Source organism: Salmo salar, chromosome 12, assembly GCF_965601325.2.
Source record: "Salmo salar chromosome 12, fSalSal1, whole genome shotgun sequence".
Classification (NCBI taxonomy): domain Eukaryota; kingdom Metazoa; phylum Chordata; class Actinopteri; order Salmoniformes; family Salmonidae; genus Salmo; species Salmo salar.
The window spans coordinates 57,064,466-57,091,445 of NC_138302.1; the positions used below are offsets into that span (position 1 = coordinate 57,064,466).

The following is a 26,980-nucleotide window of genomic DNA, read 5'->3' on the forward strand; positions in this document are numbered from 1 at the left end:
GAAAACCAGCAAACCAGGCTGTCGTCTTGGGAAACAGTGGATGTAAAGAATCTAGCTAGCTAAAGCATTTACTGCAAATTGAATGTACAATTGTGTAAGCTTGCCTTGCCGTGCAATGCAGCTGAAGTAACATAGCTGGCTAACTATTTACTTGCTTATTGTGTAGTGGAGGATAAAAATAACTGTATGCCTATGGATGTGTAGCTAGCTAGCAATCTATGAACCTTAGCTATCATAGCTGTTGTATCAACTTCACGTTTGAATGGCATTAATGAAGCCTATGGATTGAGTAGAATATAATAACTTTACTGTGCCAAGGATGCAAGTCCTATATACTTGTACTGTAGTTATTACCAAGCATGAGATCATCACATTGTAGCCTGTACATTGAATATATACACTGATCATGTACCCCTCCTTGGCAAATAATGTGTGGTTCAGGTATGAATCTCTGTGAGACATTCTTTTTCAGTCATATCCAATACCAGGTGTATCAAACTCCATTCTTTGAATGATGCTGTGTCTGCATGTATGTATTACAATTATACACTTCAACAGTGTTTACTGCTCCTGCTCCTGAGACATCAATGATTACACATTGCAACCCTGCAATAGATTAGAAACACGAGTTATGTAAAGGCTGATTTGTAATTCATATATACAGAAAAAAAACCTATGGATATCTAACTCCCTTCATCTGCATTAATCTGAGAACACAGGATAGTATTTCAATGAGATCCTTAATTTCAACCAGTGGAGAATGTGAAATGCTTTATTGAAAGAAGTTCATTATCCAGGTGTTATAAATACATAATACATGCATTATAATTATGATAATTGTAATATTATATTATAAATACAAGTTTAATCTGTACTTCAATGCACATATGGTGTGCATTATAAAACGAGGAAGAAAGACGAGGTGGGGAGAGAGGTGTAGAAGACAGAAAGGGAAAGAGGTAAGAACAGAGGCAGACAGCACAAGATTGATGAATTACAGTGCTACTCTAATATTCTCTCAGTTCATCAAAATTACAGTGTCTCTAGCAATGTCTCTTAACCAGCCTTGGGCCCCCAGTTGGCCCAAAGGTTATCTTAAAAGTGGGTGAGGTCTAACTCTTCATCTGATATATCAGAATAGCATTCCCTGACAGACATATTGTGTTCTTTCATCCTTCTGTAAATCAAAACATACCTGCAGACGAGAGACAGATGGATAGAGAGAGAGCATGATTAAGCCTTGTTTTTTTTTATTCTAACACTGTCAGTCATCATAATCATTAGGAGTATTCAGAATAATTGTAATTATTTTGCCCCTATGGCTTATTTATTGCCTTACCTCCCTACTCTTACTACATTTGCACACTGTACATCGATTGTTCTATTGTGTTATTGACTGTACGTTTGTTTGTGTAACTCTGTGTTGTTGTTTTTGTCGCACTGCTTTGCTCTATCTTGGCCAGGTCGCAGTTGTAAATGAGAACTTGTTCTCAACTGGCCTACCTGGTTAAATAAAAAAATAAAAAAATAATAAAAAAGATATATAATCATATTTCATGCCAGTGTAACAGTTAGCTTTTTTTACAGAAGGATGAAAGAACACAATATGTCTGTCAGGGAATGCTATTCTGATATGTCAGATGAAGAGTTAGACCAGAAAGTCAGCGTCATTAAGGCAAGGATGCCCCATGTGGGCTTTAGGATGGTCAAAGGAAGTCTCAGAGCAATGGGCCATCGTGTACAGTACAATGGCGAAGAGTTAGGGAGTCTTTGCAATGTGTAGATGGTGCATGTATAATTGTCAGAATGATCCAGCTTCGTTGCATTGCTTGGCAAAAATACTCTGTTCCTGCTCCACTGTCTCTCGTCCACATTGATACAAATCATAAATTGATGAGGTACTAAGATGTATAATGTCTCCATCAAAGCTAAGAAGTTATTTTTACTTTTTTTATTCTTACTTATTCATAGACACATTTTCAATGATGTATGAAATTGGAGTTGTTCTTCATCAACTGGTAATACATAAATAATGAAGCAGGTTAATAGGTTAAACATTTCACTTTTAATTCCAATGCTTTTTTTCAAGACACAACAGGTAAGTATATTATTTTGTATACATGTTGCATATTTCCCATCACCTAATGAACAACCACAATACCAGTCTGGTGTTAAGCTTTCTGTGCTGTATTGACATATCCTGAAAATGACATCTGCTGCTTTAGATTGAACGGTCATATCTCAGTTATTGTTTTCATATCTACAAAAAAAAAGAAGCTATTTTCTTTACTTTCAGAGTGCGAGCTGATCAAGTGGTCAAAAATGTAGATATTGCCAGATGTTCACTGTCCCGAGGAACCTTTATTGCTGCCGAAAGTGTCCATAACCAGAGGTAATTAAACTGTTCTGTGTTTTTTTTCTCTCTTCCTCTCTGCCTGTCTTGTTGTACATGGAACCTGTCTCACATGCACAGTTTGGAGGAAGAAGGATACCTTGACCTGTCGAATTCTATCCACCTCTTCTGAGTGGTATATGTGTTCCTACCTTGTCTGCGGGCAGATCTGCAGCATTTCACAGAGAGTTGGAATATTCACCCTTTAAGTACAGAGGCAAACCTGACACCTCACCAGCTATGGCATATCGGAATGCTCCAAACACCTGTGCACATTTTTGTTTTTGCCTTAGCACTACACAGCTGATTCAAGTGGTCAAGTCATCATCAAGCTTTAAGTGGTATTTATGTCTAATAATGACATTATCTTCTATTGTTTGTCCTCATGTGTCTGTTTTTCAGCATAAAGTACTCTTTAGCCACTTAGTGTGGACACCAGGTGAAGACCACACACATACAATAACAGTCTCTCTCCTTCACTTCATCCCTCTCCCCCTTCTCCCTAAATCCTCTAGGTTATATCAGCTGTGTTGGTGAACCCCTACCGCGCCTGACCTGGCTGACACAGAGGGCACAGCATGATCATAGGTGAGAGGTCACTTGGTCGGGTCAACAGGAAGTATTATTTAAGAGATGCTTTACATTGAAATACAGATAGAGATGTAGTAGTCCCAGAGTTGGCCAGTTAATGATCCAAGGTCAATTTTGCATTTAACCTCCTTTTTCATTTTTTTAAATGTATTTCACCTTTATTTTAACCAGGTAGGCCAGTTGAGAACAAGTTCTCATTTACAACTGCGACCTGGCCAAGATAGAGCAAAGCAGTGCGACACAAACAACACAGTCAATAACACAATAGAAAAGTCTATATACAGTGTGTGTAAATGTAGTAAGATTAGGGAGGTAAGGCAATAAATAGGCCACAGTGGCGAAATAATTACAATTTAACAATTAAACACTGGAGTGATAGTTGTGCAGAAAATGAATGTGCAAGTAGAGATACTGGGGAGCAAAGGAGCAAAAACTAAATAACAGTATCATAAATATTATGGATTTTAAACATTTAGGTAGATATAAGTGTCTTATATTGTCTGAAAGCTTAACTTCTTGTTAATCTAACTGCACTGTCCGATTTACAGTAGCTGTTACAGCGAAAACATGCCTGCAATTGTTTGAGGACGGCGCACCACATCAAAATATTTTTCCACCAGCACAGGTTTCATACATTCACATATAACAATTAAATATTCACTTACTTTTTGAAAATCTTCCTCTGATTTGTCATCCAAAGGGTCACAGATTTAACATGTAGTGTCGTTTTGTTAGATAAAATCCTTTTTTATATCCCAAAAAGTCAGTTTAGTTGGCGCCATCGATTTGAGTAATCCACTCGTTCAACTTGCAGAGAAAGGAATCCAAAAATCTACCCCTAAACTTTGTTTCAACAAGTCAAAATACGATTATATTTACTCCTCAGATACCCTAAAATGTAATCAAAATATAATATTTATTTCGGAAAGATGTATGTTCAATAGAAAAGTAAAATTAGTAAGCGCGAATCCTCTTCATCACGCACCAACAGACTGATATTGTGCCGGGAGTCTTTATACAAAAACTCATAGCTTTCCATTAAAAGAGCCTGGGACCTCCAAAAAAAGAAATCTGGTTGGTTTTTCTTTGGATTTTCGCCTGCCATATCAATTGAGTTATAGTCTCATACATTATTTAAACATTTCTACAAACGTCAAAGTGTTTTCTATCCAATGCTACAAATTATATGCATTTCCTGGCTTCTGGGCCTGAGCAACAGGCAGTTCACATTGGGCACGTCAGTCAGGCGGAAATTCAGAAAAAAAGGACGCTAGCTTGAAGAAGTTTTAAAGGCACAGTCAACTTAGTGCATGTAAACTTCTGACCCACTGGAATTGTGATACAGTGAATTATAAGTGAAATAATCTGCATTTTACAATTGTTGGAACAATTACTTGTGTCATGCACAAAGTAGTAATTTGTGGAGTGGTTGAAAAACGAGTTTTAATGACTCCAACCTAAGTGTATGTAAACTTCCGACTTCAACTGTACAAAGTACCAGTCAAAAGTTTGGACACACATTCTCATTCAAGGGTTTTTCTTAATTTTTACAATTTTCTACATTGTAGAATAATAGTGAAGACGTCAAAACTATGAAATAATACATATGGAATAATTTAGTAACCCCAAAATATTAGAGATTCTTCAAAGGATCCACCCTTTTCCTTGATGACAGTTTGCCCACTCTTGGCTTTCTCTCAACCAGCTTCACCTGGAATCATTTCCAACAGTCTTGAAGGAGTTCCCACATATGCTGAGCACTTGTTGGCTGCTTTTCCTTCACTCGGTCCAAATCATCCCAAACCCTCTCAATTGGGGTGAGGTCGGGTGATTGTGGAGGTCAGGTCATCTGATGCAGCACTCCATCACTCTCCTTCTTGGTCAAATAGCCCTTACACAACCTGGAGGTGTGTTGGGTCATTTTCCTGCTGAAAAACAAATGATAGTCCCATCTATTCCACAATTTCTGAGTCTGTTAACTCTAATGAACTTATCCTCTGCAGCAGAGGTGACTCAGGGTCTTCCTTTCCTGTGGTGGTCCTCATTAGAGCCAGTTGCATCATAGCGCTCTATTGTTTTTGCCACTGCACTTGAAGAAATGTTCAATGTTCTTGACATTTTCCAGACTGACTGACCTTTATGTCTTAAAGTAATGATAGACTGTCATTTCTCTTTGCTTATTTGAGCTGTTCTTGACATATTATGGACTTGGTCTTTTACCAAACAGGGCTATCTTCTGTAAACAAACCCTACCTTGTCACAACACAACTGATCGGCTCAAATGCATTAAGAAGGAAAGAAATTCCACAAAATAACTTTTAACAAGGCACACCTGTTCATTTAAATGCATTCCAGGTGACTTCCTCATGAAGCTGGTTGAGAGAATGCCATGTGTGTGCAAAGCTGTCATCAAGCTACTTTGAAGAATCTGAAATCTAAAATATATTTTGATTTGTTTAACACTTTTTTGGTTACTACTTGATTCCATATGTGTTATTTCAGAGTTTTGATGTCTTCACTATTATTCTACAATGTAGAAAATAGTAAAAAAAAGAAAAACCCTTGAATGAGTAGGTGTGTCCAAACTTTTGACTGGTACTGTAAATATTATAAAACAAAGGAAAGCGTAGAGATAAAATACTGTATCTCTCCTTTAAGACCACTTTACTGGTTTGCCTGGGATTTTTCCAAGGTTACCTTCTTGCCCAACCCTGCCTTTATGCCTAAGGTTAGCGACAATTACAATTGTCTCAACTTGGAGCGTGTGGCTTTCCTCCTGCCGCCTTTGCCTTCTATGGAAGAGGAGCGGCTACACCATTTGTGTCCAGTACTCACGTTGCGCATACACAGTACTTTAATTACATGTATCACATCCGGCCGTGATTGGGAGTCTCATTGGGCGGTGCACAATTGGCCCAGCGTCATCTGGGTTTGGCCGGGGTAGGCCGTTATTGTAAATAAGAATTTGTTCTTAACTGACTTGCCTGGTTAAATAAAGGTTAAATAAAATAAATACAAATAAAACATTTGGGAGAGCTTTGTGTGCTGGGTCCCTCCCTGCAAGGGGAGGCCCCTTTCTTATCAACGGTTGTCACATTGGATTGTGGAAGTTATTACAGTTTATTGGCCTACAATAGCAAGGGATTACAGCCTCTGTAGGGCCTGAGGTCTGCATACTTTTTACTAAACGTTACATAATAAATAGTATGCGACGATGAGTACATACTATTGGAGAGCATCTGCGATACGTGAGTTGGCCATATCCAGCTAGTGATATGTCAAAACAAATAATTGAAAGAGATCTGAAGGTTACTTGCTCAACCCCAGTTCTTAGATATTATGAGCGAGACATCTCAACACATTCTCGAATTTGCAAGACTGTGAGGATGTTTGTTATGCTTGATAATGATCAGAGGGCAGGCGAGTGTGTCACGGCCTGACCATAGAACGCTGTTATTTTCTATGGTAGAGTAGGTCAGGGCGTGACAGTTTTTTTTTCTAGTTTTGATTTTCTATGTTGTTATGTTCTAGTTTTTGTATTTCTATGTTGTTGTTTTTTTGGGATGATCTCCAATTAGAGGCAGCTGGTCATCATTGTCTCTAATTGGAGATCATACTTAAGTAGTTGTTTTTCCCACCTGGTTTTGTGGGAGATTGTTTTTGAGTTAGTGTATGTTGCACCTCTTCGTCACGGTTTGTTGTTTTTGTTCTTTAGTTTATTTGTATATCTTGCATAGTTTCACAGTGAAAATAAAATGTGGAACGATACACACGCTGCGCTTTGGTCCCATTCTTCAGACAGCCGTGACAGAATCTCCCACCACCAAAGGACCAAGCAGCGTGGTCAGGACAAATGGACATGGGAGGAAATCCTGGACGGGAAAGGTCCCTGGAGGCAGGTCGGGGAGTATCGCCGTCCGAAGGAGGAGATTAAAGCAGCGAGAGCAGAGCGGCGACGATACGAGGAACTAGCACGGCAACGACGGAAGCACGAGAGGCAGCCCCAATAAAACATTTTGGGGGGGCACTCGGGTTGGTCGGCGAAGCCGAGGGGTGAGTCTGAGAGCAAAGAGGAATATTGGGAGAGACTGAGCGAGGAGGACTGTGAGATTGTGGAGGGGGGTGATGAGAGAGAGCTGTTGGTTTGGCGTAGTATGTACGGCATTTTCCCTGAGGAGCATGTTAGCCGTCAGATGCCACCTGAGTCAGCTCCCCGAACTCATCCCAAGAAATGTGTTAAAGTTACGGTACAAATGAGGCAGGCTATACGCACCATGTCTCCAGTGCGCATTCACAGCCCAGTATGTCCTGTGCCAACTCTCCGTACTCACCATGGGGAGCGTGTGATCTGTCAGGCACCAGGTTTTGTGGTGATACGCACGGTGTCTCCAGTGCGCATTCACAGCCCAGTGCGTCCTGTGCCAGCACCCCGCACTTGTCGGGCTAAAGTGAGCATCCAGCCAGGACGGATTGTACCAGCCCTACGCTGCAGACCTCTAGTGTGCCTCCACAGCCCAGTACGACCTGTTACTGCTCCTCGCACTCACCCTGAGGTGCGTGTTACCAGTCTGGCGCCACCTGTGCCAGCCCCACGCATCAGGCCTCCAGTGCGCCTGCCCAGTCCGGGGTGTCCTGTTCCTGCTCCCCGCACTCGCCCTGAGGTGCGCGATACCAGTCTAGCGCCACCTGTGCCAGCCCCACGCATCAGGCCTCCAGTGTGCCTTCCCAGTCTGGGGTGTCCTGTTCCTGCTCCCCGCACTCGCCCTGAGGTGCGTGTTACCAGTCTGCGCCACCTGTGCCAGCCCCACGCATCAGGCCTCCAGTGCACATTCCCAGTCCAGAGCTTCCGGCGACATTTCCCAGTCCAGAGCTTCCGGCGACAGTTCCCAGTCCAGAGCTTCCGGCGACAGTTCCCAGTCCAGATCTTCTGGCAACAGTTCCCAGTCCAGAGCTTCCGGCGACAGTTCCCAGTCCGGAACCAGTCCTGAGACGTCCTACAGTCCGGAACCTCCTGAGACGGCCTACAGTCCGGAACCTCCTGAAACGGCCTACAGTCCGGAACCTCCTGAGACGGCCTACAGTCCGGAACCTCCTGAGACGGCCTACAGTCCGGAACCTTCTGAGACGGCCCACAGTCCAGAGCCTCCGGCGACGGCCCGCGGTCCGGAGCCTCCGGCGACGGCCCGCGGTCCGGAACCTCCGGCGGCGGTCCGCGGTCCGGAACCTCCGGCGGCGGTCCGCGGTCCGGAACCTCCGGCGGCGGTCCGCGGTCCGGAACCTCCGGTGATGATCCGCGGTCCGGGTCCTTCGCCGACGATCCAGGGTCCGGTGACACAAAAGCGGAGGGATCAGGGGGTGGAGCGGGGGTTACGCCCCGAACCGGAGCCACCTCCTCTGCTGGAGGATCCGCGGGATGAGAAGGTTCTTCATCCTGCACCAGAGCCGCCACCGACATTAGTCACCCACCCTAACCCTCCCTTTTTTTGTTTTTTGTTGTTTTAGGTTGCATTCGGAGTCCGCACCTTTGGGGGGCGGGGTACTGTCACCTCCTGACCATAGAAAGCTGTTATTTTCTATGGTAGAGTAGGTCAGGGCGTGACAGGTTTTTTTTCTAGTTTAGATGTTCTATGTTGTTATGGTCTAGTTTTTGTATTTCTATGTTGTTGTTTTTTGGGATGACCTCCAATTAGAGGAAGCTGGTCATCATTGTCTCTAATTGGAGATCATACTTAAGTAGTTGTTTTTCCCACCTGGTTTTGTGGGAGGTTGTTTTTGAGTTAGTGTATGTTGCACCTCTTCGTCACGGTTTGTTGTTTTTGTTCTTTAGTTGATGTATATATCTTGCATAGTTTCACAGTGAAAATAAAATGTGGAACGATACACACGCTGCGCTTTGGTCCCATTCTTCAGACAGCCGTGACAGAGTGGCTGTTCAGTATGAGGGGAGGGGCTCCCTCATTCTCCACTTGCCCTGTCTATCTCCGAAAAGACGTGCATGATTAGTTATTTGAGCTGCTTAGAGATTCTGGTGAATCCCACTAGTGAGAAGTCTCACTTTTATTATCAGAGAACAGGGGTTACACAAGTAACCTTAATTTTTTCTGAAGGCTTGTCATCTGATTGGATTGTCTGAGAGACTCTTCTCTCTATCATGATCAATAAATTCACTGTTTTCACAGACTCTGTGGGATTGTTATGGCATGGTTATAATATTTTCAAAGAGGCTACAGGCACCACAGGGTCTTACAAAAAACAAGATATCCAGCATACATTGGAGCATACACAGACCCCAGAAAGTTTAACCCCATCTCAACCTGATTTTGAGTAATGAAGCAGGCAAAAGACAGCTGGTCTCCCTACAAAGGACAAATATTGGCAAAGCAGCTGGGCTGTCTTTGTCCACAGTGTGGAAGCTCACTTAGTACTCTCTCTCTCTCTGTGTGAGAGACATGCAGACACATGAAGACAGACAGACAGACAGAGTGTGGGAGAGAGAGCTCTGTGTGAACTGCTGATTGAATCAAGGTGATTGTGATGTTTTTATATAGTGGCCTCTTGAGGAAGGCTTGGGTCATTACCAGTCGTCCAAAGACCACCCAATACTCAGAGCCACAAGCAGCATCCGAATTCCCATACTAGCGTACTACATACTTAAACTGCATAGTATGTACTCATCGTCACGTACTATTTATTACGTAATGTTTAGTAAAAAGTATGCAGTATGCCACGGCCGTAGCGTACTACTTCGCTACGGCTTCGGATATATAACTGGCTAGCTAGGTTAAATATGAATTTGCTGCTCAACAACAGCAAGCTTATCAGATATTCAGTTAACTTCAAATCCTACTAAAGCAGGTTTGAATGTACTGTGGGTGTGAAATTCCAGAAAAGTTTACAATGCATTCATACTACATGAGAAGCCAAAATGATTATGACATTGAAATGTCACATACTATTTTTCTAATACTCAAATGGCAGACAATTTAGGATGCTAGTATTGGTGTTTGGACTGCCACTGAACAGAGTTTGGCATACTAATCTATGTGTTTGCAACACATTTCTTTGACAATAACATTTTTGGGGGGAATTTGTTGTTGTTGTTGCTAGATATAAAATTGTGATCTTTCAATAGAAGTTTAAAAGTTGGAGTTTGCCAAACGCTACCACTAGGCTACCCATGCCAGTAAGAACAAACAGATGATAGCTTTACCTTATATTTCAAATATACTTTATTGGAGGTTGTAAATGAGTTACCTATGAAGTCCAGTATCGTTGACCATATAGCACAGTCCAGAAAGTGTTCTCCACGCGAGCCCCATAATTTCACCATGTCAATGATGGGTTTGACCTCTAACCTCCGAACTTGGGTCTCCATTGTGATCATCTTTCAGTCAAATTTGTACGAGACACAGAATACATTTTTTCAAAGGAATACTGAAAGTCAAATGACAGTTGATTTCATACTGTGTTTTCCACACATCCAGTCTTCAAAGTCTACATGATATATTCAGGTTTATTTATCCAGACATACACATAGAATAGAATATAACAAAGTCCATATGATATAATATAAGAGTCCTTATGATATAATATGAGTCCTTATGATATTGTTAGTAAAGGTCTATTAATATAACAGACAGAAAGTATGATGATCAGTATTATAATTATTTTGGCAGTGATACTCAACATCAATAACATAATCAAAACAATAACGGTAATAATATCTATGATTATAATTTTTCTTAGAAAGTACGGCGGAATATTCAGAAAACATCTAAAGAGAAACACATACTGTATATATTTGTATACATTCACTTTATTGCAAGAAGGTTTTCCTAAAGCAAGCATATGATTTTTCACTTTTTTATTTGCATAGTTCAAGCATTTTGTGTATTTTCGCCAAAATAGCAACAGTTGATGTTATTATTAAGATATACGTACTTGAAATGGGAAATATGTACATAGACCAATGTGCTAAATCTTTCCACATCATTATTAGCCATAAATGCTACATTTTTTATCAAATATTGGACACCCCGTATTTGGCTGTTTTGTGTTTCTCAACACATGAGGCCAATTGTTCCAAAAATACCAATATTTTCAAAATCATCTTTAAACCAGGGCCTTCAAGACAAATCTTAAAAGCAACTTAAAAAAATATTTTAGCAATAATCATTTTCCCCCAATATTGTGAAAAACGCAAAACATTCCTGATTACATGCTAAAAATGTAACCTGTCGGCTGAAACCTTATTTTAGTCATCAAATACCCATGAGTCTAAAAAAATATGTACTGCATCTTTTGACCTTAGTTGTCCCTTTCTCAAACAAGAAAAAAATATAACTATTTTCTTCAGACTTTTTTTTTTAATAATCTGCTGTGTACACAAATGTTTCACTTGCCTTCAAACATGGTGGCTTGAGTCTGAAGAAAGATATCTTCTTGTACAGACACAACATTGCCTCTGAGCGAATATGACAAAAGGGGGAGAAACGAATGGATGGGGGGAAAAAGACAGAGAGGGAGAGATGGGTGGATTGTGAGGGAGGAATGAAGACAGAAATAAAAAGGGCTGCGCTTTCAGAGGCCACAGGTTAAATCTGGAGACACTAACAGTGATCGACTGACAAACAAATGTTCCTTACTAAGAGACAGCCAAAATGCAAAGGATGGGTCAGCAACTTATATTAGAGGACAGGAGGAGGACGAGTATGTTGCCCATAACTGCACCATGATACATCCTCCACTTAGAATGTGGAGTGACTTGTCATATATGTGTATAATATATGACTTCCTCCAACCCTGACCAGGACAGCAATATGTCTATATATTTATGCGTCTATCTGTCTCAGCCAAAGTGGTTGATCACGTTAGAAGTGATGGTTCATAGAAAAATAATTAGATGTATTTTGAGAGGTAAAAACGTATTGATCAGAATAAACCGTCTCTATATGCTAAAAAGGTTCAGTCTTCAACATAGCACTGTATAATATTAGGGATATGATACATGTAGGATGCATTTAGCTTTCTGATATGCACACACTGTAAGTTGGCTGTGATGCAAGTTGCTGGCCCATCTTAACACAAACAAGTGTTTCAACTAGCAGACTTATTCTAAGGTCACTTCTTTTTTTTTTTACTGACGTCTTTCCACATACTATATACTGTACTGTATATATATATATATATATATATATATATATATATATATATAAAAATGTAGATATAGAGAGATTTTATCTACACATCTGTTGACATACTGTACCACTGAAGTAAGGTCTTATAGCAGTGAGAGAACTAAGAGGAGCCCAATGGCTTTAATGCCAATGGTGTGTGGGCTGTACTCACATCAAGACACACAGTTACCAGAGAACTAACAGTGGTTTCAGAGTGAGGCAGGATAGGTTTTCCTGCAGACAGTCACACACATACGCATATAGGTCCCAACCAGCCCTGGGTGTAGGACGGAAAGGGGACAGAGGGGGTGTAGCCTAGCCTGGAGAAAGGGTTGGGAGGCAGGCGTCACAGTGGGTTAGGTGTTCAATAGGTGTATGAGAGGTGTTGGAAGGAATCGAGGGAGACTCATGCAAGCACTGCTGTACACCAATGTCCTGCGACCACTGGATTGGGGGGGGGGGGTGCTTTCATACAGTACAGCTCTCCCACTAATGGCCTCTGAAGACGATGCCAGGAAGTCGAAGGTCAAAAGCTGTTTAACTGAGTTTGAAACAATGACCTGGGGGCCAATCAGAGACAAAACTGCATTTCCTGCTGTGTCAGGGTTTCCCCAAACTCGATCCTGAATCAGCTGTGTAGTGCTAGGGCAAAAACCAAAATGTCCACCCAGGGGGGCCCCAGGATCGTGTTTGGGAAACCCTGTGTTATGTTACTGTTCCCACTCCTATCTCTTTTTATGTCTCTTGAACTACCATCTGTCCACCTCCTCCTCTGTGACCATTTCCTGTTACACTGTAAAATCAGCCTCTGATTGGTTCTACTGCTCTCTGCACCAATAAGAAGCTCTCACTCCCCAGTCCCTCTTCCTGAAGTCCAGCTCCGGCAGTCCTAATCCCTCTTCATTTTACAGAGATCCGTGCATCACATACGATAAGTTCCCTCCTGAACCGTTCAGTCACAGAACTCTACTGTCCTGGGCTTCTAGTCTCTGTGGTCCTTCTAATCTCTCTATAGCATACACCTTTCCTGAGCTGAGTAACGGAGAAAAACTGTCGAAACAGTCTCACTGTCAGTGTAGCATGGAGGAGAGCATGTTTGAGTGCTATATACACCCCCTGGTTTCTGGCTAGCTTAGTAGTATCAAATGCTGTGTTAAACGCATCATCCCCAAAATAGTGAAAAATTACAGCATTGTGTTTTATTTGCATTTGTTTTGTTTGTGTTACCTGCCCTTATAGAGAAGCTATTTTCTGCCAAGCCTAGACTAAGAAGAATTGTGTAAGTGTGGTGAATGATAGAGGGAGAGTGGAGGGTGCCGTTATAGACCCCCTTGTGGTGGGAGGTGTGGGCCTCCATCATAGTCTGTTTGCTTTGAAAAAGTCCTCAGCTGGCCAACTTCCCAAACTTCCTGTGACAGCTTCATGTTTCCTGTTGTGTTGTTATGGAGGTCATTGGGTTTATACACCGGCGGGCAGGTGGTCTGGGAGATTAACCAGTTTCTAAATATAACCAGTTTCTTTGGGCATTTTCTTTATATTCCAGTGGATCCTCAGAAGGACGCTCCGTCAAACTTGACGGCAGCCAGAGCTTGAGCTAGAGATGAAAGAGAGAGAGATGAGAGAGAGAAAACATACTTTAATCCCAGTAAAACTCACTTTTACAAAACCGTCAAACAAAGACACAATGAAAGTTGAAAGCAGAGAAAGGAAATGTTTCCAGACTCAGATGAGTTCCCTTTCTACTATTTGTTTGTGTGACTCTCTAAATGCTTATTTGACCACAGGACAACTCTCTGTGCTGCCTCATTTTGGTAAACCACTCCAGGCCAGATTGTACCAATCACTGCTGAGGATCCTGTCGTTGAGTACAGGATGTGCCCCTGTTATGTTTAAGATGTTACAACAAGGCTGAGAAAGCTGCAGTGCAACGTCGACTTGAGTAATTTTCCACTGAACGTCCTGTGCATGGTTGCAATTTGAGTACAAGTCCACAATGGTGCTTTTCACAAGATACAACTTTACTTGTTAGATATTACTGCTGTCGGAACTAGAAGCACAAGCATTTCGCTACACTCGCATTAACATCTGCTAACCATATGTATGTGACCAATAGAATTTCATTTCATTAACTAACATCAGCTTGAAAACAACAACAATGGTAATAGAAAGTCATTGAAGTATGACCGTCGCTTTATATAATACATTTAGAATAAAACTATGTTTGGTGTGAGTATGCAGACAACAGACCCTGAACACCGTAAGTCAAGCAGAAAGACAATAGGTTGGAACTGAAGATACTACCCAAGGACTTCCAGCTCTTTTAAGGTATTGCATTGTTGTGCCATTTGTGCACCTGGGTTTTGGGAAGGGCCATGTGTGACCCTACCAATGTTTAAAAGTAAGGCGGATATCTCAAGATGTTTTTGCCAATATCTCAAGTTGTTTTTGTCAAACACAATGCAGGGAAGTAAATCAGGATCGTTTGTGAGGTGTACGTTTTTGTCCAGGAATGACAGGACCGTGTTCTTAGTAAGGATTATGGTCATAACCAAGCACATAAACTAATGAAAAATGACAAAAATGATCTGATATTTGACCCCTGCTTGTCTAAATGGTGCTGACAGGAAGCGTGATCCTCCTATTAGTTTAATGTGATGGCTGTTCGCTACAAAGTCTGAAACAGCAGTTTATCATTACTGGCATGTATTTCTGAGTATGTGTTGGACGTGGCAGCCTGGCTTCATTCAAAGAATATAGCTCTAAATTGACTGGTCCATGGCAAAGGCCCCATCCTGAATTGCCCCTGCTTAACACTACTAACTTAACCCTGTGTACAAGTACAGGGTAGATAACTTCACATCTGAGTCAGCTGTCTTCACTCTCTCTAACAGAGTCACTTCAGTCTCACTTCCTCTCCGTTTTCTACATCAGCACAAACTGAGAGACAGATAATCCCGACTTCAGGGGCCTCCACAAATCTTCAAGGGATATTTTACTGATTAATCGTTTCTGTACCTTGAAATGTGTACAGTACGTGGACAAGGACTGGTAGTAATATACGATTGTCATACGGTTATTTCGGTATAGTAAACATAAATATTGTGTTAGCACTGTTCATTGAGAGCATTCTGAACTATTTTCCAGTTAATAAAACAATTTAGTAAAGCAGATAGCAATACAATTTCCACTTGCTGCCATTGGTCAAGACATCACATGAGTGAAAAACTAAGAGTCCTGCCCAAACCAGGAGAGGTGAAGGAGGGGGTGTGAGGTAGGAGGAGGGGACCAGAGAGGGGGTGAGGAGGGAGGGAGGGAGGGAGGGGGTGGCAGGTGTGGTTGGTGGGCGGGGACTCACCTTCACAGACTCACACCTTCATGATGTGAACGGAGTCGGAGAAGTCGGTGGAGGACGGGGGAGGGGCCAGGTTGGTCGGGGAGGCGGGGGGGCTGGGGGCGCACTGGGCTGGAATGGAATGGGGGTGTGAGGTGAGAACGAGCAAAACAAATAGCAAAACATGAAGGTGTAAAGCAATAATAAAGGTTTGAGGCAGCTACGACAGGGAGGACTGTGCACTCACTCCACCCCACAAGCATAACAGGATATGGTTATGCTTGTGGGGATACATCTGTAGGGATATGGTGCTAAGCCTGTATAGCTTTGTACTGAGGAAGCAAGAGAATGTAACAAGGATAAAATTGTTACACCTGGATCTGGAGTTTGGCTACACTCATTCAGAACACTTTAGTAAATTAAACAGTTTACCTAGATTCAATTTACAAAGTAAATACTTGTAAACACAGAAAGCATGAACGTAAGTAACACCATTTAGGTAAACTTGCAGAATATATGTGGATAGGATATTATGACTAAAAAGATAATATAGTTGAACATTTTGCAAAGTGCTTTTCTGGACGCAAAGATAAAATAAAGTCTGCTATCTGGCAGCAGCAGCGTAACAGATACTTGGTTTGTACTGAACTCTGTGCAGCTGGACAATAACAGTATCTGTCCAGTCTAGGGTGACGCATGCTCAAAGGTATGGTTTCATGACCATGTAATGACCGCGACTGACAGCAGGCAGCACACAGTATGATTGAATACTTAATAGTCCTATAAGACTTCATAAAAAAAACAGATTTGTTTTCCTTCAGCTCATCACTTTACATTGACAAGTTTATGTTCAATTTCCCATTATCATAATCTGTGATGACTATGCATAAGTGATATGTGGTTGGTTGTGGGTAGGGTAGAGACAGAGATAGTGATATGTAGTAAGCAGTGAGAAATTGTGCTGTAGTTTTCAGCAAATGGAAACTCTGTCGATCTCACTATTCATGGGTTGCACCTCCATCACTCAGTCACGTCATGCCATTGTTATGAATGTTCTTAAGATTCCTCCACCATATTGGTGCCCAAAGGGCTACTGGGGCGATTGCTCCAGTTGGGTGGTAGGTAGCCTAGTGGTTAGAGAGTTGGGCCAGTAATCGAAGGTTGCTGGATCGAAACCCCGAGCTGACAAGGTGTAAATCTGTTGTTCTGCCCCTGAGCAAGGCACTGTTCCCCGGGCGCCAAAGACATGGATGTCGGTTATGGCAGCCCCCCGCACCTCTTTGATTCAGAGGGGTTGGGTTAAATGCGAAAGACACATTTCAGTTGAATGCATTCAGTTGTACAACTGACTAGGTATTCCCCTTTCCCTAAGTGGGTCGCAACTCTGAATTAAAATGTGCTCTATGCAGGACCTAAAAATTCTACCTGTTGGACCACCTTGGCGTAAGTCCTTCTGTGAGCTACTCCTGGGTATAGAACCTCCGCAGGCTTTTAGAGATGCCTATACGCGAGTCAATAGCAAAATAATACACTTGATTTATGCTACATTATATCATGCTAAATGTATCTGAGCAGGTATTGTCAATCTACACTAAACAAAAATATAAATGCAGCATGTGAAGTGTTGATCCCATGTTTAATGAGCTGAAATAAAAGATACCAGACATTTTCCATTATGCACAAAAAGCTAATTTTGCATACATTTTGTGCACAAATTTGTTTACTTCCCTGTTAGTGAGCATGTTATGCTTGTCAAGATAATCCATATAAAGAAGCTGATTAAACAGCATGATCCTTACACAGGTGCGCCATGGGTTGGGGACAATAAAAGGCCACTAAAATGTATTTCTGTCTGTAATTATGCCCTTTTGTGGGAAAAAAATAATCCTGATTGGCTGGGGCAGGCTCCCCAGTGGGTTGATCTGGCTCTCAAGTGGGTGGGCCAAGGTCCACCCATGGCTGTGCCCCTGCCCAGTCATGTGAAATCCATACATTAGGGCCTAATTAATTTATTACAATTGACTGATTTCCATATATGAACTGTAACTCAGTAAAATTGTTGTATGTTGTGTTTATATTTTTGTTCAGTATAATAGATAAGCTGCCACCTCCAGTAATTTGCCCAGCCAGAGATCAAATAACCAACTATATAGACTGAGATTGTTTGAAACAAAATCACATTGATTATCAGACAAGTCAAGGGCTTTTAGTCGGGATGTAGCCTTGGCAAATTAATCCACCTGTTAGACTGGCCTGTCATAGGCTACATAACATGCTAGCAAAATGTTCTGATAACACTGTTTGACGAGCAAACTAGACTAAAGATTATCATCATGAAAACACTCACCTCAATTTCGCAAACATTTTCCAAGTCTAATTGTAACCAAATATCGAAATGGAGATTCCGTGAAAACAAAAATATGACATTTATTGATTTATCAATACAAGTCTTGTCTCAGTGCAGCGTGATAAGACTGTCCCAATCATAACGTTGCTGAAATTATAGTTGACCACACACGGCTATTGCTTTAAAGTATTTAAAACAGTTGTTTGAATTAATTTCAGTAAGCAATAATAGTGTAACGAGTCTGGGTTTATAAGCGCGGATATCGACTCTGCCGCATGAACATGCTTTTGGGGCACAGTCGATTGCGTGCTGGATTTCGGGCTAGAAGGTCGAGGGTTTGAGGCCTGCTCCCTGCCTGTTTCATTACAATATGATAAATGCCTTCAATGGCATTAGCATACTTTATTCCAATATTTTTGTAATTCAGTGATATTCATTTTCACAGCAATTATTAATTCATCCAGCCAGTTGTCGTTAAGAAAACATGCATGCATAGTGGTGGGCTTTACGAAGTGATGGGACATGCCTGGCAAAGTTTCGAACTGCCACAAAAATGGTAACAGCCTAGTAACAGGCGCTGCCTAGCAACCATCATTATGAAGCATCACATCTAATGAACGCTCATTGCTTATGCCGGATTTAGCTACGACAAAAAAAAAATTGGGGGGGGGGGTGGGGTGCAACAAGTGTAAATACTGTTCCCAAAGTCGGACGTATCTACGCTCGAACTAGCATTTAAGACCAACTTTTTTATGCACAACTGGTGCAAACCGCTCCTGGAGTACAGTCACTCTGAAGAGGGGCTAACGACTGTTTCATCTAAAGTACACTATAGTGGCCTGGAAATATGATGACATTGCTAAAGTAGGCAAATAAATAGTAGGAAACAACTTTATCACCATTATGATGTCGTCAAATGTACTTTAAAAGAATGGAAATGTTGCCATTAGCTAGCAAAGTTCATCAAATGCAGCAATGCTAATGTTAGCTAGCTGAAATCCGATGCTGTGCAACTGCATCTAAAGGCAATCTGGCAACATCACAATGATGATAAAAGGTTGTCCTACTCATTATTTTCCAAATGTTGATACGTCCTCGTGTTTCCAAGCCCCTGTAATGCACTTCAGATAAAATCTTCATCAGTGTCAATTGAGAATGCATTGAGAAGAATTCTCAGTTGGGTGTGAGTCCTAAAACAAATGTCCAAAACAATATTGTGGTCAAACATGCATCCCATGGACAGAAGTGGACTAGTGAAACAGACAGCGAGACAGCCAGAGCTAGAGATAACAGTTTGGTAAACTATCTTCCCTGCTGGCACCATACGTTCCACAACAATGCCATTCTTATTTGGATTTCTCAATGGAACGTGATCATCTTAGAACGCTTGGTGGTAACATGGCGACATTACAGATTCTAAATCTTGGTTCATCTGAGCTGATCATATCTCTGCTAATCTATTGCTCTGGGGACAGGGACAGGTAACATGTGGCATTGTCTTGGCATGCCCTGTGAAATGGCAAGGTTTATGAACCCTTTTTGTAGGAGTGAATACAGATGCTTGAATAGCAATGAGTGTAACTGTGACCAGTTTTTTTCTTCATTAATGCACTGTGTTGCAAGCTCTACCAAAATGTTTTGTAATGGAAAATGTACCACAAAGATAACGAGAGTTGCTTATTAGACATATTCAGGTAAGTCCCTCCCCGTTTCATCCCATTTGCTTCCTTTGGTTTCTAGTGAAAACACCCAGGTGTACACTACTGCACACGGTGAGGAACTGAGGGTGTGGTTGGCTTGGGTTAGGTAGTGGTTGAGTAGTGGACAGTGGATAGTGGAGTATATTGCAGTACAGCAGACAATGAGGGAGTGAAGGATTGTGGTTGGCTGGTTTTAAGCAGCGGATATTTTGCAGACTTTTGACAGTGAGATGTAACTAGGGGTTATATTGGGAATTTATTCTTCATGAAACTGGGCCTTAGAAATGTTTTTTTTTTAATTACTGTATATATTTTATCAAAATATTTTTCTTTCGAACAAGGCAGTTCCACTATGTTCACCTCCAATTTAACCCCTAAAAAGCTATCATTGATGTTGAGTGTTAAGTGTGTTGCAAACAGGAGAGGGATTGAACATTTCAGTGATTGGTAGAGGAAATGTGTGTCATAGAGGGGAGGAGGGAAGGGGTTTTGGAGGAAGGGGGAGGTGTTGCAGCAACACATCGCCTGTCATCGCTGGGGGTCCCCTCAGTGGCAGGGGGGCGACAGGGCCACGGTCGGGGTGGGCAACGGTAACTGTGAAGGCAGTAACCGTGGTGACAGGGTGGTTGGGGTGGTGGCAGTGGAGCGGCAGGCGGCTGAGGCGTCCTCACCGGAGAGCAGGCGGGAGCGTCGCGAGGCCTCGGCGGCCAGAGCACAGGAGATCTCGATCCTCTTCTCCTGCTCCTGGATCTTCTGCTCTGGGTTGCCCTGGTGATGAGGACCGCCCCCCTCAGTAGGACCGTCCAATAGGGGAACCACATTCTGGAGACTGGAGGGAGAGGGAGAGGTGGCAGGGGAGAAAGGGGAGGGAGAAAGTGTGACAAAGAGAGCAAGAGAAAGGAGATTAAATTATAACTTTTAATACAGAACATGTGGTATTTCATAAAACTTATGTGAAACAGAAGATGGATCAGAGAGAAAGTTTAGCCAAAATCTGAGTAAATACACTACTGTACATACAGTGAGGGGAAAAAAGTATTTGATCCTCTGCTGACTTTGTACGTTTGCCCACTGACAAAGAAATTATCAGTCTATCATTTTAATGGTAGGTTTATTTGAACAGTGAGAGACAGAATAAGAACAAATAAATCCAGAAAACCGCATGTCAAAAATGTTATAAAATGATTTGCATTTTAATGAGGGAAATACGTATTTGACCCCCTCTGCAAAACATGACTTAGTACTTGGTGGCAAAACCCTTGTTGGCAATCACAGAGGTCAGACGTTTCTTGTAGTTGGCCACCAGGTTTGCACACATCTCAGGAGGGATTTTGTCCCACTCCTCTTTGCAGATCTTGTCCAAGTCATTAAGATTTTGAGGCTGACGTTTGGCAACTCGAACCTTCAGCTCCCTCCACAGATTTTCTATGGGATTAAGGTCTGGAGACTGGCTAGGCCACTCCAGGACTTTAATGTGCTTCTTCTTGAGCCACTCCTTTGTTGCCTTGGCAGTGTGTTTTGGGTCACTCTCATGCTGGAATACCCATCCACGACCCATTTTCAATGCCCTGGCAGAGGGAAGGAGGTTCTCACCCAAGATTTGACGGTACATGGCCCCGTCCATCGTCCCTTTGATGCGGTGAAGTTGTCCTGTCCCCTTAGCAGAAAAACACCCCCAAAGCATAATGTTTCCACCTCCATGTTTGACGGTGGGGATGGTGTTCTTGGGGTCATAGGCAGCATTCCTCCTCCAAACACAGCGAGTTGAGTTGATGCCAAAGAGCTCCATTTGGTCTCATCTGACCAAGACACTTTCACCCAGTTGTCCTCTGACTCATTCAGATGTTCATTGGCAAACTTCAGACGGGCATGTATATGTGCTTTCTTGAGCAGGGGGACCTTGCGGGTGCTGCAGGATTTCAGTCCACGGCGTAGTGTGTTACCAATTGTTTTCTTGGTGACTATGGTCCCAGCTGCCTTGAGATCATTGACAAGATCCTCCCGTGTAGTTCTGGGCTGATTCCTCACCGTTCTCATGATCATTGCAACTCCACGAGGTGAGATCTTGCATGGAGCCCCAGGCCGAGGGAGATTGACAGGTCTTTTGTGTTTCTTCCATTTGCGAATAATCGCACCAACTGTTGTCACCTTCTCACCAAGCTGCTTGACGATGATCTTGTAGCCCATTCCAGCCTTGTGTAGGTCTACAATCTTGTCCCTGACATCCTTGGAGAGCTCTTTGGTCTTGGCCATGGTGGAGAGTTTGGAATCTGATTGATTGATTGCTTCTGTGGACAGGTGTCTTTTTTACAGGTAACAAGCTGCGGTTAGGAGCACTCCCTTTAAGAGTGTGCTCCTAATCTCAGCTCATTACCTGTATAAAAGACACCTGGGAGCCAGAATACTTATTTCCCTCATTAAAATGCAAATCATTTTATAACATTTTTGACATTAGTTTTTCTGGATATTTTTGTTGTTATTCTGTCTCTCACTGTTCAAATAAACATACCATTAAAATTATAGACTGCTAATTTCTTTGTCAGTGGGCAAACGTACAAAATCAGCAGGGGATCAAATACTTTTTTCCCTCACTCTATGTGTGAGTGAGCGGCGTGTTGAACAGTAGTTTGTGGTGTCTGTACTTACTTTGATTTGGCAATGAGAGTCTTGATCCTCTCTACTTTCTTCTGTTTCTCCTTCTGCTCCTCTGGGCTGAGAGGAGTGTTGGGCTCCACATCCAGGTAGCGCTCCGGGATCAGAACCTTGTCTGGAGCACAAAGCTGAGGACACCACACATATCAGAGGAGGTTTTGTAACCTTTTACTTTATGGGCCATTTATACTGAACAAAATATAAACGCAACATGTAAAGTGTTGGTTCCATTTTTCATGAGCTGAAATAAAAGATCCCAGAAATGTTCCATACACACAAAAAGCATATTTCTCTAAAATGTTGTGCACGAATTTGTTTACATCCCTGTTAGTGAGCATTTCTCCTTTGCCAAGATAATCCATCCACTTGACAAGTGTGGCATATCAACAAGCTCATTAAACAGCATGATCATTACACAGATGTACCTTGCACTGGGGACAACAAAAGGACACTCTAAAATGAGCTGTTTTGTCACACAACCCAATGCCACAAATGTCTGAAGTTTTGAGGAAGCTTTCAATTGGCATGCTGACTGCAGGAATGTCCACTAAAGCAGTTGCTAGAGAATTTATTGTTCATATAAAACCTAGCAATTACCATGTCATTTTGAAAAACCAAACAATTACCATCTGAGACAGCACTACAGAATGAAGTGTTACTGAAATCGCTTCAGGCTGTTATCAAAGTGTTTCATTAACTTTGCATTAAGCACTATCCCAGCAAACATGTCCAGATTAACACAATGCAGGCTAAAATATTGGCCTCAAGTAGGCTGCCCACATTGGGCCCATGTGCCTTTCATCATCGAATCCACATTGGCCCCGAAGGCATTGCCCAAGTGTGTCCCAGTGTGGGCAGCCCATATCTTGTGAGGGCAGCCTTCACTTTGCATGAAATAAGCTAATCTTTTCCCAGCAAACAAGTTATGGTTAAAACATTGGACCCATGTAGACTACCCACATTGTGCCAATGCACCTTTGCTCATCGGCTCCATATTGGCACCAAGGTAGTTTGCTGCTCCAAGGGCAGCCCTCACTTTGCCTGAAATAAGCCCATCCTTAAGAAGCAGGATGTGCAGGTCATGGACTGACGTGGTTACACGTGGTCTGCAGTTGTGAGGCCGGTTGGATGGACTGCAAATGACTTTGGAGGTGGCTTGTGGTAGAGAAATGAACATTCAATTATCTGGCAAGAGCTCTGTTGGACATTCTTGCAGTCAGCATGCCAATTGCAAGCTCCCTCAAAACTTCAGACATCTGTGGAATTGTGTTGTGTGACAAAACTGCACATTATAGAGTGGCCTTTTATTGTCCCCAGCACAAGGTGCACCTGTGTAAGGATCATGCTGTTTAAACAGCTTCTTTATATGCCACAACTGTCACGTGGATAGATTAGCTTGGCAAAGGAGAAATGCTCACTAACAATGATGTAAACAAATCTTTTATTTCAGCTCATGAAAAATGGGACCGCTACTTTACATGTTAGATTTACATTTTTGTTCAGTTCACACAGCCAAGACAACGCAGGAGTGGCTTCGGGACAAGTCTCTAAATGTCCTTGAGTGGCCCAGCCAGAGTCCGGACTTGAACCCGATTGAACATCGCTGAAGAGATCTGAAAATAGCTGTGCAGAGACACTCCACATCCAACCTGACAGAGCTTGAGAGAATCTGCAGAGAAGAATGGGAGAAACTCCCCAAATACAGGTGCACCAAGCTTGTAGCGCCATACCCAAGAAGACTTAACCTGTAATCGCTACCAAAAGTGCTTCAACAAAGTAATGAGTAAAAGGTCTGAATACTTATGTAAATGTGATATTTCAGTCTAAAAACTTTTTTGCTTTGTCATTATTGGGTATTGTATGTAGATTGATGAGATTTTTTTTTTTTAATCAATTTTAGAAAAAGGCTGTAATGTAACAAAATGTGGAAAAGTCAAGGGGTATGAAAACTTTCCGAATGCACTGTATATACAGTACCAGTCAAGAGTTTGGATACACACCTACTCATTCAAAGATTTTTCTTAATTCTTTACTATTTTCGACATTGTAGAATAATAGTGAAGACATCAAAACTATGAAATAACATACATGGAATCATGTAGTAACCAAAAAAGTGTTATTCAAATCAAAATAGATTTTAGATTCTTCAAAGTAGCCACCCTTTGCCTTGATGACAGCTTTGCACACTCTTGGCATTCTCTCAACCAGCTTCACCTGGAATGCTTTTCCAAAAGTCTTGAAGGAGTTTCCACATATGCTGAGCACTTGTTGGCTGCTTTTCCTTCACTCTTCGCTTAACACCCTGGCCGTCCTACAATCTAAACCAGATGCCCACAATCTCACAAAAATGATCAAGGAACCTACCAGGTACAACCCCAAATCCGTAAACATGGGCACCCTCATAGATATCATCCTGACCAACTTGCCCTCTAAATAAAACTCTGCTGTTTTCAACCAGGATCTCAGCGATCACTGCCTCCTTGCCTGCGTCCGTTATGGGTCCACGGTCGACCACCCCTCATCACTGTCAAAAGCTCCCTAAAACACTTCTGCGAGCAGGCCTTTCTAAATCGACCTCATCCCATCAGTAGAGGATGCCTGGTTGTTCTTCAAAGGTGCCTTCCTCACCATCTTAAATAAGCATGCAACTTTCACATTTTTTTTAGAACTAAGACCAGATATAGCCCTTGGTTCACTCCAGACTTGACTGCCCTTGACCAGCACAAAAACATCCTGCGGCCCACTGCACTAGCTTCGAATAGTCCCCGCGATATGCAACTTTTCAGGGAAGTCAGGAACCACTATACAAAGTCAGTTAGGAAAGCAAAGGCTAGCTTTTTCAAACAGAAATTTGCATCCTGCAGCACTAATTTCCCCAAAAATGTGGTACACTGTAAAGTCCATGGAGAATAAGAGCACCTCCTCTCAGCTGCCCACTGCACTGAGGCTAGGAAACACTGTCACCACCGATAAATCCACGATAATTGAGAATTTCAAGAAGCATTTCTCTACGGCTGGCCACGCTTCCCACCTGGCTACCCCAACCCCGGCCAACAGCTCTGTATCCCCCACAGCAACTGGCCCAGATTGGAAAGTCGCCGCGGTCATCCCCCTCTTCAAAGGGGGAGACACTCTAGACCCAAACTGTTACAGACCAATATTCATTCTGCCCTGCCTTTCTAAAGTCTTCGAAAGCCAAGTGAACAAACAGATCACCGACCATTTCAAATCCCACCGTACCTTCTCTGCTATGCAATCCGGTTTCCGAGCTGGTCACGGGTGCACCTCAGCCACGCTCAAGGTCCTAAATGATATCATAACCACCATCGATAAAAAACAGTACTGCGCAGCCGTCTTCATCGACCTGGCCAAGCACGTTCGTCTCTAGGAGACAGAACGCGTCTCCTTTCTGAGCGGTATGACGGCTGCGTGGTCCCATGGTGTATATACTTGCATACTATTGTTTGTACAGATGAACATGGTACCTTCAGGCGTTTAGAAATTGCTCCCAAGGATGAACCAGATTTGTGGAGGTCTACAATTATTTTTCTGAGGTCTTGGCTGATTTCTTTTGATTTTCCCATGATGTCAAGCAAAGAGGCACTGAGTTTGAAGGTAGGCCTTGAAATACATCCACAGGTACACCTCCAATTGACTCAAATTATGTCAATTAGCCTATCAGAAGCTTCTAAAGCCATGACAATATTTTCTGGAATTTTCCAAGCTGTTTAAAGGCACAGTCAACTTAGTGTATGTAAACTTCTGACCCACTGGAATTGTGATACAGTGAATTATAAGTTAAATAATTTGTCTGTAAACAATTGTTGGAAAAATTACTTGTGTCAAGCACAAAGTAGATGTCCTAACTGACTTGCCAAAACTATAGTTTGTTATCAAGAAATGTGTGGTGTGGTTGAAAAACGAGTTTTAATGACCACAACCTAAGTGTCTGTAAACTACCAAATTCAACTGTATCAATGATGTCGCTCTTGCTGATTCTTTGACCCACCTCTATGCAGATGACACCATTCTGTATACATCTAGCCCTTCTTTGGACACTGTGCTAACAAACCTCCAAACAAGCTTCAATGCCATACAACACTCATTCCGTGGTGTCCAACTCCTCTTAAACGCTAGTAAAACTAAATGCATGCTCTTCAACCGATCGCTGCCCGCACCCGCCCGCCCGCCTAGCATCACTACTCTGGACAGTTCAGACTTAGAATATGTGGACAACCATACCTACGTGTCTGGCTAGACTGTAAACTCTCTTCCAGACTCATATTAAGCATCTCCAATCCAAAATTAAATCTAGAATCAGATTCCTATTTCTCAAAAAAGCCTCCTTCACTCATGCTGCCAAACATACCCTCGTAAAACTGACTATACTGCCGATCCTTGACTTCGGCGATGTCCTTTACGAAATAGCCTTCAACACTCTACTCAGCAAATTGGATGCAGTCTATCACAGTGCCATCTGTTTTGTCACCAAAGCCCCATATACTACCCAACATTGCGACCTGTATGCTCTCGTTGGCTGGTCCTTGCTACGTATTCGTCGCCAAACCCACTGGCTCCAGGTCATCTATAAGTCTTTGCTAGGTAAAGATGTGCCTTATCTCAGCTCACTGGTCACCATACCAACACCCACCCGTAGCACGTGCTCCAGCAGGTATATTTCACTGGTCATCCTCAAAGCCAACACCTGCTTTGGACGCCTTTCCTTCTTGTTCTCTGCTGCCAATGACTGGGATGAATTGCAAAAATCCCTGAAGCTGGAAACTTATATCT

General features: G+C 42.4%; 1 protein-coding gene across 23 annotated transcripts in view; it reads right to left on the minus strand.

The window, feature by feature from the left end:
• Window positions 1–10,480: 10,480 nt before the first annotated feature.
• Window positions 10,481–26,980, minus strand: part of plekha6 (pleckstrin homology domain containing, family A member 6) — a 166,921-nt gene continuing 150,421 nt past the window's right edge. For 22 of the 23 annotated variants that reach the window (XM_082959142.1, XM_082959145.1, XM_082959139.1 and 19 more), the window contains 4 exons: window positions 22,184–22,317; window positions 20,209–20,366; window positions 15,515–15,622; window positions 10,481–13,753 (listed from right to left, as the gene is read on the minus strand). In XM_082959142.1, coding sequence (XP_082815268.1) covers window positions 15,525–15,622; window positions 20,209–20,366; window positions 22,184–22,317 — 390 coding nt within the window. In that variant the 3' untranslated portion in view covers window positions 10,481–13,753; window positions 15,515–15,524. The remainder of the gene's footprint in view (window positions 13,754–15,514; window positions 15,623–20,208; window positions 20,367–22,183; window positions 22,318–26,980) is intronic. The other variant, XM_082959136.1, reaches the window with a different exon arrangement.